Source organism: Aplysia californica, unplaced genomic scaffold, assembly GCF_000002075.1.
Source record: "Aplysia californica isolate F4 #8 unplaced genomic scaffold, AplCal3.0 scaffold00469, whole genome shotgun sequence".
NCBI lineage: Eukaryota > Metazoa > Mollusca > Gastropoda > Aplysiida > Aplysiidae > Aplysia > Aplysia californica.
Genome location: NW_004797739.1, coordinates 166,014 through 183,053, shown reverse-complemented (window position 1 = coordinate 183,053; position 17,040 = coordinate 166,014). Strand labels below are relative to the sequence as shown.

General features: G+C 39.4%; 1 protein-coding gene across 1 annotated transcript in view; it reads left to right on the top strand.

The window, feature by feature from the left end:
* LOC101848837 (dynein heavy chain 3, axonemal) overlaps positions 1-17,040 on the top strand; it is a gene marked incomplete at its 5' end in the record, with an annotated part of 135,539 nt that overhangs the window by 84,174 nt on the left and 34,325 nt on the right. The window contains 11 exon segments of the mRNA XM_035971600.1: positions 1,329-1,462; positions 2,868-3,030; positions 3,727-3,909; positions 4,917-5,075; positions 7,627-7,698; positions 8,777-8,977; positions 9,599-9,754; positions 10,825-10,920; positions 11,630-11,734; positions 15,401-15,534; positions 15,971-16,142. Of these exon segments, the coding sequence (XP_035827493.1) occupies positions 1,329-1,462; positions 2,868-3,030; positions 3,727-3,909; positions 4,917-5,075; positions 7,627-7,698; positions 8,777-8,977; positions 9,599-9,754; positions 10,825-10,920; positions 11,630-11,734; positions 15,401-15,534; positions 15,971-16,142 (1,575 nt within the window).

The window sequence follows — 17,040 nt, the reverse complement described above, 5'->3', positions numbered from 1 at the left end:
ACCTGGGCAAAGTAGAATACAACGTCTCTGATGGAATACCGAGATACTCGATAAAACTGTTCCCACACAGGAATTGAACTCAGGTCCTCTGTGTGCAATGGCAAAGGGCTTAACCACTACACCGAGGATGTAAGTATATATGTGAAGCATCGTGGTGAAGTCAGGCACTCGTCAGAATAACGAAACCGGAGAAACAGGCACTTTTCCGCTGGTTAGGCAATTTTTATCGAATTTTTGCTTTTTGGCTCAAATCGTTTTATGTCTATACAAAAACATATTTCCATTTGAATTTTACTGAAAAAAAGTTTATTAAAGGCGCAAATATTTTATTTTTCCAGTTTTCAAGGACTCTGTAGCTATTGGAGATACCAAACTTTGGCGGCCATTTTCTCGCTTATTTAACCACAGTGAAACCAGGCGACCTCTCCTCCTTCTATCACAAATACCTTGAGTTCTATCCAAGATAGATGTATATTTTTTTCATTGAAAGCAAAACAAATGAATAAGCTTTCAGATGATACCAACAACTCCGCATGCCCAAAAATTGACGAGTGCCTGATTCTATCACATCGTGACACATATATATTTCTGTAATTATTCAAGGACAGACAGAGTCAATCTATGTGTTTTATTTCCCATAATTTCTATTCTACTCTCAGCCATCCATGTTCCAAGACCTACATATTGTACTTATTTTCCCTTTACTTAGGAACATTTGTAAGCAAGACTTTCACCTTATGCTCTATGTCCCTACTTCTGTAAAGGCTATTTCATTTGCCACTGTGGTATAAAATAAGCTGCACTAATGAGCGGTCTTGTTTTCACTCAAAATCAAAACTGCACATCAGTTTTTAAGAATGCAACTGAAACAATGTGTTCAGTGTCCCTTCAGTCACTTTTCTGGCTGCATTTATCCAAAACTGATTTTTTTTATTTAAAAAAAATAGTGTTTGAGTATTTAATCAGCTGCCTGCACTGTATGCTTCCTTGGAAGCCGAGAATGTTTCTGAGTGTTCTAGCGTCTGCTGGGGTAATAATAAAGTGTAAGGCACATGGAGCTTGCTGTCGAGCAGGGATGTGTGCTGTACAAATCCCACTTATTATTATTGTTGTTGTTGTTGTTATTATTATCATCATCATCATTATCATCAGCATTATTATATTATTGTTGTTTTTATTTTTATTATTATTATTGTTATTATTATTATTATTATTATTATTATTATTATCATCATCATCATATCATCATCATCATTATCATTATTATAATAATAATTATTATTATTGTTATTATTAACTTTTGCCTGTTGCTTGACTGTGTTCGTCAGGCATGGCCAGAGGATGCCCTGGAGCTGGTGGCCAACAAATTCCTGGACGAGGTGGAGATGTCCTCAGAGGTTCGAACCAACACTGTCAGCATGTGCAAACATTTCCACCAAAGTGTACGGGCACTCTCTCAAAGGTATAACCATCATCTTTCTTTGTAAGTTGCAAAAAAATATTTAGGTCTTCTAGACTTGGACTCAACTGGCTTGTTATGTGTGACTCATCATGGCTTGGGATTTTCCTAGTAAGTCTTGTTTTGTTTGTTTAGTATAGGGTTTTACAGCGCTCGCAAATGCATAAGGTCATATGAGCGCACGGGACACACCTAATACTTTTTCATTGGTAGGAAATTTTGAATTTTGCCCGGGTGGCGGCCGAAGCCTACTCTTATCGATTTTAGACCACCAAGGGTTCTTTAACGTGCGCAACTTGCACACGGGCCCTCAGAGATTTTTCGCCCTTGTCCGAGAAGGCTAGGTGTAGATCTTTCCTACCAGAAGATCAGGGGTGTGGCAGAAAGACAGCAGTTAGGAGGAGCCAAGGAGTAGCAGTAGAAAGGCTGCAGAAAGAGTCAGGAGTCCAGAGGAGGGGGGCAAAGGAGGTGAGGGGGTGGGGGCAGAAAGTGGAAATGAAAGCAGACAACAGAACAATGCTAGAGAGCAGGAAAGGAGGTGAAAGGAGACAATTTTAGAGAAGAAAATTTTTTGGTCGCTACCCGGATTCGAACCCGGGACCTTTGAATGAGAGGCCAACACCTTAACCTCTAGGCCACGAGAGCCCCCTAGTAAGTCTTTAACCAAAGAAATATCCATAAAAAATTATTTCTTTCTTCTTAAATTTAATAATAGAAACCTGAATCAATATCATTATACTGAATCAGTTGAACACACAATGTTTTGAATAATCATTGGCAAACAAAGTGGGAGTGAAATTTGTCAGAATCAGAGGCAATCAAGGAAGAAGAAAAAAGATCTGATATGAATCTTTTGGAAAAAATTGATAGTATTTTCATTTTGATCTAATGATCCAGTGGTCTGTGCTAAGGGCAAAAAGCTGTTAGTTCTTGTCTGTTATAGAAAAGTATAAGATGAGATGATAAGATAGAACATGCTCTTATAGCAGTATCTACAATACAAGGTCGTATAAGTGTTAACCAGCACACTGACACACTAGATAGTTTCTTTGAAACATATGTAGAAGGAGAAGTTCCACATTTGGATGCTCACTGATGAGGAGTGTCATCATATAGGATAAAGGTCACTGCACTAGCAAAATGACTTAACTTTGAGTTGTGCCAAAATGGAACCAGACATTTATTTTGTTTGGTAGTACTATATCTATCTTTCGTTAAAACCGAAACAAAAATGCACTGGTAGTCACAAAAGAAACATGCGTGGCAAGTTTTACCATTATTAAACAATAAATAGTCTTGTTGAAGAGTTCCTTTTTATCTTAAAAGTAGCAAAAACGAGATGTGCCATTTTGCGAATGCAGTGATGTAGTTAAGTTAGAAGCTCAAACAGATTTCTTTGTATCTTTAGGTACTATGATGTGATGCGACGCGTCAACTATGTGACACCCACCTCCTACTTGGAGCTCATTAAAACCTTCAAGAATTTGTTGTCGAAGAAACGGCTGGAGATCCTTACGCTCAAGAATCGTTACAACGTTGGCCTTGAGAAGCTGCAGTTCTCTGAGAGCCAGGTATGTATCATGGTAGAATTTATAAATGGTCTTCATTTATAGCTGTTTTCTTAATTTTTAAATGACCCAATGCTCATTTTTTTTCTTCTTCATATCTGATGTAGGTTTGTATGAGAGGCTTATGGTCAGTCTAGTGGACTTGTAATTGTGAGACTGGGAGTTCTGGGTTTTTTTTCGTGGTAAATGTTTTACGGCGCTCGCAACTGCATAAGGTCATATGAGGGCACGCTTCTGGGGTTTGAGGCTCAGCCTGGTCCAACATATTGTCCTTCTTGTAGTTGGTTTTCACAAATTTTCCCATTTGGCCTGGTCCTATTGGAGATGGATGTTAAACTCAGAATTGAACTCATATCTTCTACATGATTCAATGATAGAGAGGCTTTAAATACAATGTTACAAGGGGCATTTAACCTTTACAATTTCCCACATTTTTCAGATCAATGTGATGCAGACAGAACTGGTGGACTTACAACCCAAGCTGATTGAGACCTCTAAGGAGACAGAGGAACTGATCGGCATCATGTTACAAGGGGCATTTAACCTTTACAATTTCCCACATTTTTCAGATCAATGTGATGCAGACAGAACTGGTGGACTTACAACCCAAGCTGATTGAGACCTCTAAGGAGACAGAGGAACTGATCGGCATCATGTTACAAGGGGCATTTAACCTTTACAATTTCCCACATTTTTCAGATCAATGTGATGCAGACAGAACTGGTGGACTTACAACCCAAGCTGATTGAGACCTCTAAGGAGACAGAGGAACTGATCGGCATCATAGAACGTGAGACCATTGAGGTGGAGGACATCAAGCGTATTGTGGAGGTGGATGAGGCTGTTGCCAACAAGTCTGCTCAGGAAGCTGAGGCTATTAAGGTGGGCACTGACATTCTTGGATTCAGATTTAAATGACAGTAAAAAATTTTATTCATCACACAAGTAGAAATTTGTCTTGGTCCTTTACACTGGCAATGGTGTTAGAAGGAACTTCAGGTGCTCTCACGCGTACTCACAACGAGAAAACACATAAAATATTATGTACTGAAACAACACACTGAAACAACACACAAAGTGTGACGATATGACTGATTGATTGATATAATTGTAATTTTTAAAATGTTCTCCATCAACACAATTCTCAGATCCTTTAGAAGGCACGATGCTTCAGCTTTGCCTGTCAAGGCCAACCCGGGTTGAGTGGGATGTAGCATCCCAACAGAAAGACGCAGATACTCGATAAAATAAATGATAAAATAAATATCCCCGCCGTGGAATTGAACTTATATCTTCTACATGATGCAATGATAGAGAGGCTTTACAACACTGGTCTGGTGAGATAAAATAGATTTAATCTTCCAATTGGACTTGTAGACATTAATCTAGAGCTTTGAGAAGATTCTGGAATGCATATTCTGCTATCATAGTGGCAAGCAATTCATGGGACTAACAAAGCTTCTTTTGGAGAGGAGACTCAAAAAATGTTTTAACTCACTGTATCTTTATGCAAGCTGCCACTTGCAGTGCAGGCAGCATAGAAGATAGTGACATGGATTTCACAGTCAAACTTTGGAGATATTTGTTTCTATTCAGGTTAAAATAGTTGCTTTCCATACCTTATTATATTTTCATATTGTTTCTGGAGATCTGTTGTGGTTCATTTTTTGTAATGAGTTAAGAAAGGAGTAATTACTGTTTATAAAGCTACAACATTGATAACATTTAAAACATTACATGTACAAACATAAGAAAACAAAATTTCTTTCTGTCTCTGGTGGTAAAATATGAGTCAATTCTTTGTAATTCAGCAATTTACAAAATGTCTGTGCTATATTTAAGACTCGGCGATCTCATGTTAAGATTTATGTTTGAATCACCCTCTTCAGATTGACTGTGAGGAGAAGTTGTCTATTGCAATGCCTGCCATGAATGCGGCCATCACTGCATTGGACACTCTCAAGCAGAATGATATCAGCATCGTGAAGGCCATGGCTAACCCACCCTCCGGCGTCAAGCTGGTCATGGAGAGTGTCTGCATCCTCAAAGTGAGTGGATTTTGTATGATTGTATTTAAGGGCCACTTTTTCATATGTGTAGTGTCGTGGTGAAATCAGGCGCTCATCAAAATAGTGAAATCAAAGAAACTGGCATTTTTCTGTCAGTTGGGTAGTTATTTTCGAATTTTCTTTTTTGGCTCAACATTTTTTACGTCTTATTAAAAACACAATTCAGTGTGGATTTTACTGAAAAACGTTGATTAAAGGCACAAAAAATGTAAATTTTCTGGTTCCAAGGACTTTCAAACTATGGAAATAACCAAACTATGGCGGCCATTTTCTCGCTGATTTTAACTCTGAAACCCGCCAATCCCTTCCTCCTTCAATCACAAATATCTTGATTTCTATTCAAGATAGAAGGGTATTTGTTTTGTCAAAGCAAGACAAATGAAAAAGCTTTTAATTAATACAAATAACTCCCTATGCCCACAAACTGACAAGCTCCTGATCCCACCATGTCCTGACACTTATTATGCATTTGTTGTGCAGATAATACAAACACAGGAAAATTCAAATCATGGATAGCTCGTACAATTTGCCATTCCCTGACTGATATCTTTAAAATTTGTCATTATTGCTTAAACTGAACAATGGATATGTCAAATCCCTGACATGTTTGAGTTTCCCAATGGCCAACTGTACAGTCAAAACCTGTCCGAGATGACCATGCATTGTCGAGGAGAAAAGTAGTTATCTTAGACAGGTGGTCCTCTTGGATAGTGTCATTATAATGTAGAAAAAACCCAAGGGGGAAGTGGGAAATAGTTTTTTTGTACAAGCTATCGTCTTGGACAGGTGGTCTTTAGAGCAGGTTCAACTGTATTTTTGTAATTCCAGAAATCATGAATGTTCCAAAGTTTTGTTTGTATGTAGGTAAACACAAATTTAATAAATTTAAAAAAATTAATAACATGCTGCCTCCTCTAGTTTCTACAATTACAATACAAATTATTTGTTATGCTTGAAGGAGTAATATGTAGATCCACATTCACCTAGATAACGGAACCTCTCTCTGGCGAGTTTCATGGTAGTGTCCTTTATTGCATTTTTAACTTGCTGCAGGTGGCTACATTCCCTTCTCCGCCTGGCCTCTTGCATATTTTTTACTTTGATGAACACTTGATAGCAGTTGTGGGGGCTTTTGGCTTTAAATGCGTGCAGAAAGTGTGTATTATATGTGTGTACCTGGAGAAAGGGCCCAGTTGTCAGCAAAGCTATTTTTGAGCAACGGTGTGAAAAGGCAAAAAAGTGGTATCTGGTCAGAAATTTAGTTCCATCAGAAAACTCATGTTTAACCACTTCGTGGTTTCGGTGGCCCAGTGGTTAGGCTCTTGGACTTGTAAGGTCGTGGGTTCGAATCCCGTCAGGGGCCCAACGTTGTGTCCTTGGGAAAGGCACTTTGCACAAATTTTCGCGTGAAATCCGCAGCTTGCACTGTATGCTTCTGTGGAAGCCGAGAATGTTTCTGAGTGTTCTCAGAGGGTCTGCTGGGGTAATAATAGTTGTAAAGCGCATAGAGCTTGCTCTTGAGCATGGATATGCGCTATATAAATGCAATTATTATTATTATTATTATTTCTTAATAACATGTTGAAAGGATTTTGTAATATTTTAAGTCTAAAATTTTTTAGCAATTATTTTTGCAGCATGTTGTATCATGTACTTCACCAAAAGTTAGAAATGTGCTAGAAATTGGGTTTTTCTCCAAACTTTATTTTTATACCCTGTGTTACAAAATGTGGCATATTTTTTTAATTGCTCAAGATATTCGAAAATTTTTAACAATCGGAGTGCTCAGCATTAAATTTACTACAAGAATATGCCCTTATTTCAATATCCAAAGCTGCTGACAACTGGGACCTTTCTCATGGCACACACACACACCTATATTCTAGGGCAACAGAACTTCATCAAACTAAAATGCTGCCTATGGGGGTGTAATTCATGTTAGAGATGTCTTAACAAGTTTGCCTGTAGCGCTCCTTATAACTTTTCCCAAGAGGAGAGCCATCATGCATTGCTATTAAAACCTCAGTATCACACCCTGGATACATTTTCTGTCTGTTCTGATTGATGAAAATTAGTAGTTTGGCTACCTCAGTATAGTTTTGGGGGTTGGGGGGGGGGGGGGGGAAGGAATTGAATTATATTCATTTTTCAGTTTTATTTCTTATACATGACCGGCCATATCAAGCTATGTGAATTTCCCTAATATTGAAATATTTTCTACGTTTCCAGATGTTTTTATCAGTGTCTAAGAGCAAGGCTTCAAATTATCCTTGGCAGCAGTCTTGAGAGCCTTTGAATTCGCTGTATAATAAGTTTATCTTGATTCCTAACTTTATTTCGGTATAACAATGTTCATTTTTATTGTCTTTCCACTGACAGTTTAGGTTTATGTTGCATGTTTGCAAGTTGTGTCTCAAAGAATGTGAAAAATTATTCAGACTTTTATCTGTATATTCCTGGGTTGTTTTAATTCTCTCTTGTATGGTTGCTGTTCTTTGGAGATTTAAAATATCGTTCAATCTATTCACAGGGAATCAAACCGGAGAGAAAGGTGGATCCAAATGGAAAACCGTTTGAGGACTTCTGGCCTGCTGCTAAAAAGGTAATAATGTCAGTTATCTGCTGTCTTTGGTACCAGCTATCAACAATCATTTTTTTATCTGGCCAATAGATTAACTTTGATCAAGGTGAAATTTGTACCACTTGTAACACTTTAGTTATTTTTTAATTATGATTTCTTGTGATTAGTGAAAGTTGCATTTTGTAACCTGAAAAAAAGTAGACGTTTCTACAGAAATGCCATTGGGTATTGTCAAACCGTTATCCATTTAGAAAAATATAAAGCGTTCCATGGACTTTAGACCAAAAAAGTGTAGCCTACTTTCTAGAAGTTATCAAACACTAAGCAAACACTATTCAAAAGCAATGTGAAATCTATTCTGCTGAATGGAGCAAAGCTCTGGAGATTACGTAAGGCTCATCATCACCATCATCATCATCAAATACCAGATCTGCGACGGATATCGGCAGTCATGGTTCTTCATTCATTCCTTTGCTCAGATGCTTTAAAAAAAGCTACATTATCCCGACCTTTCCCCATCACCCATCTGTTTAGGCTTTCCAAGTAGGTTGCTCTTGGGGCTATCCCTGCCTAGTTTGCCTTCAATTTTACTATTGAGAGCTAGATGTTCTGGGCCATTTTGTCTATTCAAGTGTCCCAAATTTTGCTGCTTTCATAAATCATTTATCAATGGGTCTTGAATTTTAGGCCTATTATGGTCTGACTTTGCCACAATTGATGACTAGTTGAAGATGGCAAATGTAAGAAAGATGAAGTAAGAAATGTAACAGAAAAGATGACGATGAATCAGACATACAAGAAATCAGTGCTAAATATAACCCGAAAGGTACTGAGTTGAAATCTAAAGAGTAAGAAGAACAGAGGGAGGCCAAGGACAACTCAGCAGAGAAAAATGGTGACAGATGACAAAAAACAGCAAGAATTGGACTCTACCTGGGAAAGGTGCACAAGGGAGACATCTTTGTTTGAGGGCTCCTTAGAGAATTAAAAGGTGAAATACAGAGAGTGAGTGAGAGAGATAGAGGGGAGAGAGAGTGAGAGAGAATGTGCCATGTCTTTGCTATTTATTTTCTAATGCGTTTTTTATTTTGAATTTCAGATGTTGGGTGATTTGAAGTTCCTCGAGTCGCTCAAAGAATATGACAAAGACCACATCCCAGGACCCACGATCAAAAAGATTCGGGACAGATACATCTCTAACAAGGAATTTGACCCTGCAATAATAAAAAATGTGTCCTCTGCGTGTGAGGGCTTATGTAAATGGGTCAAGGCCATAGATGTGTACGACAGTGTTGCCAAGGTGAGTGCGTTACACAGAAACAATTTTTTGAGGCTATGTATTTTTTTTAAAAAGCTCACTCAAATTCTTCAGAATTAGATGGTGGGTGGTTAGCTGGTGCTCTGGTGTCGTTTGCTCTTTTTTTCTTATCAAATATCTATCATCCTTATCTCTCCTTCTTTTTTGTTCGTTACTCTCTTGTAACATTTCTAGTCTTTGGTACTTATATGACCTAATGTGTTGCAAGTGCTGTGAAACGCTCACTAAAACTTCTTTTTTAACCCCAAAATTTGATGCCGTTTTATAGAAAAAGGTCCTTCTTTGCCTTTCTGCCTGTGGTGAATCCTATATATATTTGGTGTGATGCTCAAGAGATGCTTGGTGGCGTCGGTAGCCTAGTGGTTAGGCTACTGGACTCGTAATCGTGAGATTGTGGATTTGGGGTTTGAGCCTCAGCTCGGTCCGACGTTGCGTCCTTGGAAAAGGCTCTTTGCACAAATTTCCTTCTTGGCTCTGTCCATTCGGAGACGGGCGTTAAACTCAGAGGTCCCGCCTCTTAAATAACCTAATAGTGTTGATAGGAGTGTTAACCCCATACCATTTCACCACTTTTTCAAGAGATGCTTTATGTGTATCCTGCAGGTGGTCGCCCCGAAGCAGGAGAGTCTGGCGGCAGCTGAAGCAGTTCTGGCAGAGCAGATGGAGAAACTGAGGGTGAAGCAGGCAGAGCTCAAAGCTGTCACAGACAAACTGCAGGCCCTGAATGACAACCTGGTGCAGAAGCAGACGGAGAAAAAGGTTTGACCTGTTGACCGCTCAGTGTAAGGCTCTGTCATGTGTCACTTTTTAAGATTGTATATGGCAGAGTCTTACACTTAGCAGATGATGTATATATGAAGCGTGCTGACAAAATGAGCTACTTTTCAGATTCAAGCCTTATGGAAATAGATACATCATGCTTATAGGTGAAGTTTTTACAATTAATAAGTATGAAATAATAAAAGGCATGTTATATTTAAGGAATAATGGCATCAATAGAAAATCTACAAAGTTGACCCTGATGTAGATTTTTTGTAAATTTATCGATTTGTAGATTGTGAGAAGTAACTCATTTTGTCAGCACACCTCACATATTGCTGTTAATATAATCTGTTTGTCCTTGAGAATTGTAGTGTTGATGCAACCAACCTTTTACAGTGAGAAGTCTGGGTTTAAATTGAAAGTTCTTTTTCTTGAACACTGAAATTATTTGTTCTTCTCAGGAATTTTTATTCAAAAACATTAGTGTCATTCACGATGCCCCTTTCACATCCGTTCTAACACAGAACACATTAAAACTTATTTTGAGAGCGTTTCAGTTTTAATTGATAATTTTTTTTCCAACAGTGGTAAAAGGAGTATTTTTCTTTTGTTTTTTGTGTATTTGTGTATATCTGACTGATCGTGGTGGAAAGATAATAACATTTTGCAGGTGATTTGAGGGTGCCAATGGTTCTGGTAGATCTTCTTTACTTTGCCTCTGTTATTTCAGTCTTGCTTTTTTCCAGCACTAAATGACCTTTACTGTCTTGATGCACTTTTAAACATTCAAAACTTGTACAATTTTCGAAACAACAGACGTTAAGAATCATAGTCTCTTTGTAAGTTAATTTTATTTGAACAAGTGCTTTGTTTACAAAATAGAGTGACTTTTTATTTGATGAAAGCTGTATGCTTTTTACTTCTTTTCACTGTAAACCTTTACCACTTCATTGATATGTTATCAAATTCTAAAACTTGTCTTTTGAGAAATTTAACTGGTGACAAAATGCTACCCCTCTGTGTTCAAAATGATGGAAATTGAATTTTTTTTCTGATGAATTTTTCAGAATCTTGAAGATAACATTGAGCTGACCAAGGTAAAGATAGACCGAGCAAACAAACTCATCAGTGGCTTGGGTGGAGAGAAAGACAGATGGACACAGGTAAGTTTATTTTATAAATATTGTCATTCGTCTCTGTGCCTTCGAATAGGAAAATCTCCATCACAGCAACAGCTTACCTTAGTGTGAATTGAAATATAAACTGTAAATCTTTTGTTTTGATTTGTTTGTTTTGGGGGTTCTTTTGAATGAACTGACAGCTGGGGAGCTCAAATAAGCTGGTTCATTTTATATTATAGAGTGGGTATAGTGTCAGAAAGAGGTGTGCTAAAGATCTTTCTTTCTTTTTTATATTCAAGTTAAAAAAGAAGGGTTTATTGGGTTCCTTGTCGAGTTGAAACAAGATTTTGATGAGTATAAAAGAACAAAACATTTTGTTTTAACTCTTTATCTCTGGGGGGGGGGGGGTAAAACCAACTATGCTGGGGTTTTATTTTGGTTCAAAATCTAAAACTGACATTTACATTACTATTTTGGTCATTCAATTAAAACAGAAGGACCTATTTTGATAGTTCTTCATCTATGAATGAAACTCCGGTGAAAGAGACTTGTTTTCGGCAATTGCTGAAAGTAATTTGATGTCGAAGTCGTCATAAAGGAATGCAGCTCACTGGCACTGCAGTTCTGACCGTGAGCAACTGGGAACGGCTTGCTGGAGATAAAGAGTTAAACGAGTCACAAACTGAATGTTCTGCTTTAAACGAGTTAAGACTTTTGCAGTCTATTTAATGCATGTTCTTTGTCTTGACAGAATGTGGAGCAGCTGAACGCCACCTATGACAACATTATCGGTGATGTGCTGCTCTCTGCTGGAGTTGTGGCTTACTTGGGACCTTTCATCCTTGACTACAGACAGGTGAAGAGTCATAAACATAGTCAATATTGAATGAAAGTGTAAAAATCTTAAAAGTTGCATCTCTGTAGTTTTTTTTTTATGGAGCTAAGAGTTCAGATTCTTCAGATTTTTGTTCTCTCTCTGCTCTGTCCAGGATATCATATTCTTAACAAACTTTGGAATGTTGTTTGGGGACTCAAAATCAGAATTACTTACAAGCATAGTCCTACAGGTCAGTTATCTGTGTATGTCACAATTTTTGCCAGGTATGAATCTTTTTGGAAGCAATGATGAGTAAAATTTTGACTATTGAACTGGACAGAAAGCTTCAAGGGTGCCAACAAAATGCCTGTAAAGTCAAGCACAATATTTTTTTTAATGAGAAGTAGTAAATTTGTCTGTCCAAATGCGTGGTCTCAGTTAGTATCATGCTGGTATACTGTTCAAGTGACCGTGGTTCTATTCTTCAATCACGGCTGTTCAGTTTCACTCTCCGAGCGGCGCACTTAGTTGTAGCCCTTCTGACCCCTGTGACCCCTCGCGGAAGGTAATAAATCTCGACGCATTATGCCACTTCCACCGGCCTATCCCTAGATCTGACCGCTCCGCGCGGAAAGGGTACGATTTCCAGAAATTAACTGGAATTTACAGCATAGTACTCCCTTTCTCCATCCCGTAAACCTTGGAGTGTTATATACCAAATAAAAGCTCAGCATCTCCTCTATAACCCGCAGTTTGAAACCAGTTTCTATCACGTTTTATACTTCGTTGGGATACCTATATACTACCACTGTTGTACAGCTCTGTATTATTGAATTTTTTGGATTTAAAAGAGAATTTTGATAATTCGAACCGCCAATTTTTGTTTTAACCTTCATATTTCTTTTTATAAATCTACTCTCTCCGTTGTAGTGAAAAATCTCAGGGTACGAGCTAAATTTCCATGAACTAGCGCACTTTATGTGACTAGTCTAGTGCAACATTCGGTGCAAAGAAAAACTCTGTGAAGCGGGAACTTGCCGTCTGACTTTCTTGTGTGTTTATAATTATAGAGCCTTTTAACATCAAAGTTGGAACACTCTTATAACATCCACTTTGAGAATTTAAAGTTGTGTCGTGCTTGTGGTGGAAGAAGTTTAAAAACTAAAGTTTCTAAGCAGCGTCGATTTTTGTGTAAAAACTTAGTCTGAAAAATAAGTCTGACTTATTGCAATATTATAGACTGAACATTGACAACAACACAGCCGACAAGCATTCCAACACTCTGTGCAGGAAATGTAGCTCGCGAATATACACACTATGGAAGCAAAATTATTACAAATGCGGCTTTGAATGCCGCACAGAAATGTGTAGAAGACAGTGCCTATGTTTGGTCCGCTTACGACGCAAGCATAAGCATTAACGAGTGCTTTGTGTGTGCTCGCTGCGTTAAACTGCGCAAAGGGTGCATTAAAGAGCGCATTCCTTTGCTTACGGAAGGACACGAGTTGCGTTCTCCGTCCCCTGCTCGTATGGCAGTGGAGTCTGTGAGCATAACGGATACCCCCACCCCAGATGTTTCCTCTGTAAGTACAGGCGATGGTGCTCAACCCTTTACCACTCAATCCATTGACAGCACATTTACACATACAGACGAAGACTCATTTTACATTTCACCAGAAACTCATATTTTGACATCCACACCTAAAACGAAGACGAAACTGTTCACAGACAGTACGAGCTCCCCATTAGTCAAACATGAAACGACGTTAGAGTCAACACTTTTGAAATCGGACACAGAGCCACTCACGCCGTTAGAAGAAAAAGTTGCTACACATCTGATCAGACGAAAGCTTAACACATCTCAGATGAAAGGACAGTTGAGGTTCAAAACAAAAGGACAGCCATTAGTGTTTCAAAGGATAGTCACACACAGAATATCATCTTACTTAGCAAGCTCACCAAAAAGAAAACGAAGAACAAATATAATTAACAAAGTCAGGCAGTCGGTTGCTGGTAGAAGTAAAAGTGTTTTCCCACTCATTGACAAGACTGTGTGCATTAATTAACTATAGCAACAAGACTTTTTGGTCATACCTCATAAATGTACGTGTGTTTGAAAATTCAAAGTCTGACTGTGAGCTGAAAATGAAGACTGTAACAATCTGTCGGTCTGTTTATTTGTAATTTTTTTTTTTTAAACATGTTTGTTTGTAATAACCAATCTATGATGAAAGCCACATTCCCCCTCTTTTAAACAACACTTTCTTTTACTTCTCCGTGATAAAAATTATACTGTCGTAAACTACACCTTCATCTTCATGTGATCATTTGGTTGTTGTTTCATTGTCTTTCTCGGCTTCCATAAGAACTGGTGTTGTTTTATGTGTACAAAACATAACATCGCGGGGGAGCCGCTGACTGCGAGGCCGAGCGCCCACAGGTAGCGTGACCGGGGCGTGACCTCGTCTCGGAGGTCAGGTCGGCCGGCAACTAAGTGATCCTGAGTGGAACAGCCGTGCAATGGGATGTTGTTGAACTTAGATTGTTCTTGGGAATTGTCAAGGCTCTCCACCCGCTTAGCTCGAGACCTGCCATCTAGAAGACCTTTACAGCAGTGATAAGCATATTCAACCCAAACCATGACATGTCATACCACGCCACGTAACATCACACCTCACCTCACCGCACCACACCACTCCATACCACACCGCACCTCACCACACCACACCACACCCCACCGCACCGCACCACACCACACCACACCTCACCACACCACACCACACCACACCTCACCACACCACACAACACCACACCAGATAACACCACACCACACCACACCACTCCATACTACACCACACCACACCACACCACATCACTCCACACCTCACCACACCACATCACACCAGACCTCACCTCACCGCACCACACCACACCACACCACACCTCACCACACCACACCACGCCTCACCACACCACACAACACCACACCAGACAACACCACACCACACCACACCACTCCATACTACACCACACCACACCACACCACATCACTCCACACCTCACCACACCACATCACACCAGACCTCACCTCACCGCACCACACCACACCACACCACACCTCACCACACCACACCACGCCTCACCACACCACACAACACCACACCAGACAACACCACACCACACCACACCACTCCATACTACACCACACCACACCACACCACACCACACCACACCACACCACACCACACCACATCACTCCATACCCCACCACACCACATCACACCAGACCACACCACATCAGACCACACCACTCCAGACCACACCTCACCACACCACACCACATTGCACCGCACCGCACCACATCACTCCACACCTCACCACACCACACCACACCCGACCACACCGCACCACTCCACACCACACCTCACCACACCACACCACATCACACCGCACCGCATCACACCACACCGCGCCGTACCACATTGCACCACACCACACCGCACCACATTGCATCACACCACACCACACCACATTGCACCACACCACACCACACCACACCACACCACACCACACCACACCACACCACACCACACCACACCACAACACACCACACCACCCCACACCACACCTTACTATACCTCACCTTGCCATACCATATGCCTCATAGTAAGTTTAAAACGTGGCTTTGTATCATTTTCCTTGCAGGAATGCACCCAGGAGTGGTTCGTTCAGTGCCAGGAGAGAGAGGTTCCAGTCTCTGACATTTTCTCTCTATCCAACACCCTCGGGGAACCGGTCAAAATCCGTGAATGGCAGATTGCTGGACTGCCAGCTGACAAGTGAGTTTTGTTCGTAACACGTAGTAAACAGATGTACAGATGTGCCTCAGAGGTTTTTTAAAACACAGTTGTTTTTATATTTTGCTTCTTTGTAATTTGCCTTTACCTTTGAAGATTTAACTATCTTTTTGCTGCTGAAGAACGGCTGTTCAAATGGATATTCTTTTACTATAGTGAGTGATTAGCAGGTGCTGTGGTGTGTGTGGTTTTTGACTTCTTTCCTATCAAACATCAATCATCCTTATCCGTCCTTTTTTTTGGTGTTTGTTACTCTCTTGTAACACCTCTAATCTTTGGCACTTTTTTGACCTTATTGTGTTGCAAGTGCCATATAACTCTTACTAAAATTAAATTTTGTTTAACACTAAAACAAAAGAAACATTTTTTCACTTTGAATATCCTAAACTTGTACTGAAACAAAATTTCTCTTGTTCAGCTACTCTGTGGACAACGCCATCATTGTGATGAGTGCCAACCGCTGGCCTTTGATGATTGACCCACAAGGCCAGGCAAACAAGTGGGTGAAGAACATGGAGAAAGCCAATAAGTTGGAAGTCATCAAGTTCAGCAACCCAAACTTTGTGAGGTCTTTGGAGAACTGTCTTCAGGTATGTCGAGTCGATTATTTTTGTGTCTCTTTACTTCTTTTTGAATAATTTTTCTTAAATTCTTTTTGCATAGATACAGTTTTTTTCATAAAGAGCTTTGAGGTGGGATTCTGTCTGTGCTTTTAAGTATTTTTAGACACATGAATAATCCTGTGGCGTGTTTCTGTGGTGATTCTTTGCACCTCCAGTTCAACATTGAATTTAAACTGTTTGACCATTTGTGGTTTTGTTTCCGTAGACCTTGTCTGTCAAAATATGCTTAAAGAAAAATAATTGAAGAGGTTCAAGTCAAGAGTAAAGATGTGACCATTTACTTGTAAGTTTTCAACTGACAAGGCATTTCCCCATTTCCCCAAATCTTTGTTGTAACAATGCACGGGCCTCTCTTGAATCAGGCCCTCCTCAACAGCATAACCCCTTCTCCTCCCCAAACTTCTCAAAAACTTTCTCAGCACGCAGAGATATCCATCAGATTTAACGCTCGTGATTTTTACCATCCTTGTCCTGAAACCAGAATGGGCTGATCATGCCCCGGAAACTGAAAGCTTTTAAGAAGTAAAGTTTTGCATTTACTCAATTTTGGTTGAAATTTTTAAAGCTTGATATTTCTCGAATGTGTAAATTGATTTGCTTCATACGGACAAATTGGACATGTCCCTAGTTGAATTTTATCTGTTCAAAGTTTTGTTGAAATTGAAGCAAAGACCATCATTAATAATTTATTTATAGAGGCGCCAGCCATCCATGTCCAGGTTCTGTTTTAGTCTGTTTTTGAAGCAAAGATGATTAAGTAATTGCACTTTAAATGGGTCCTTTTTTTTGACACCCCGCATAATTAACTAGATTTTTAGTTTCTTTATTATTATTATTATTATTATTATTATTATTATTATTATTA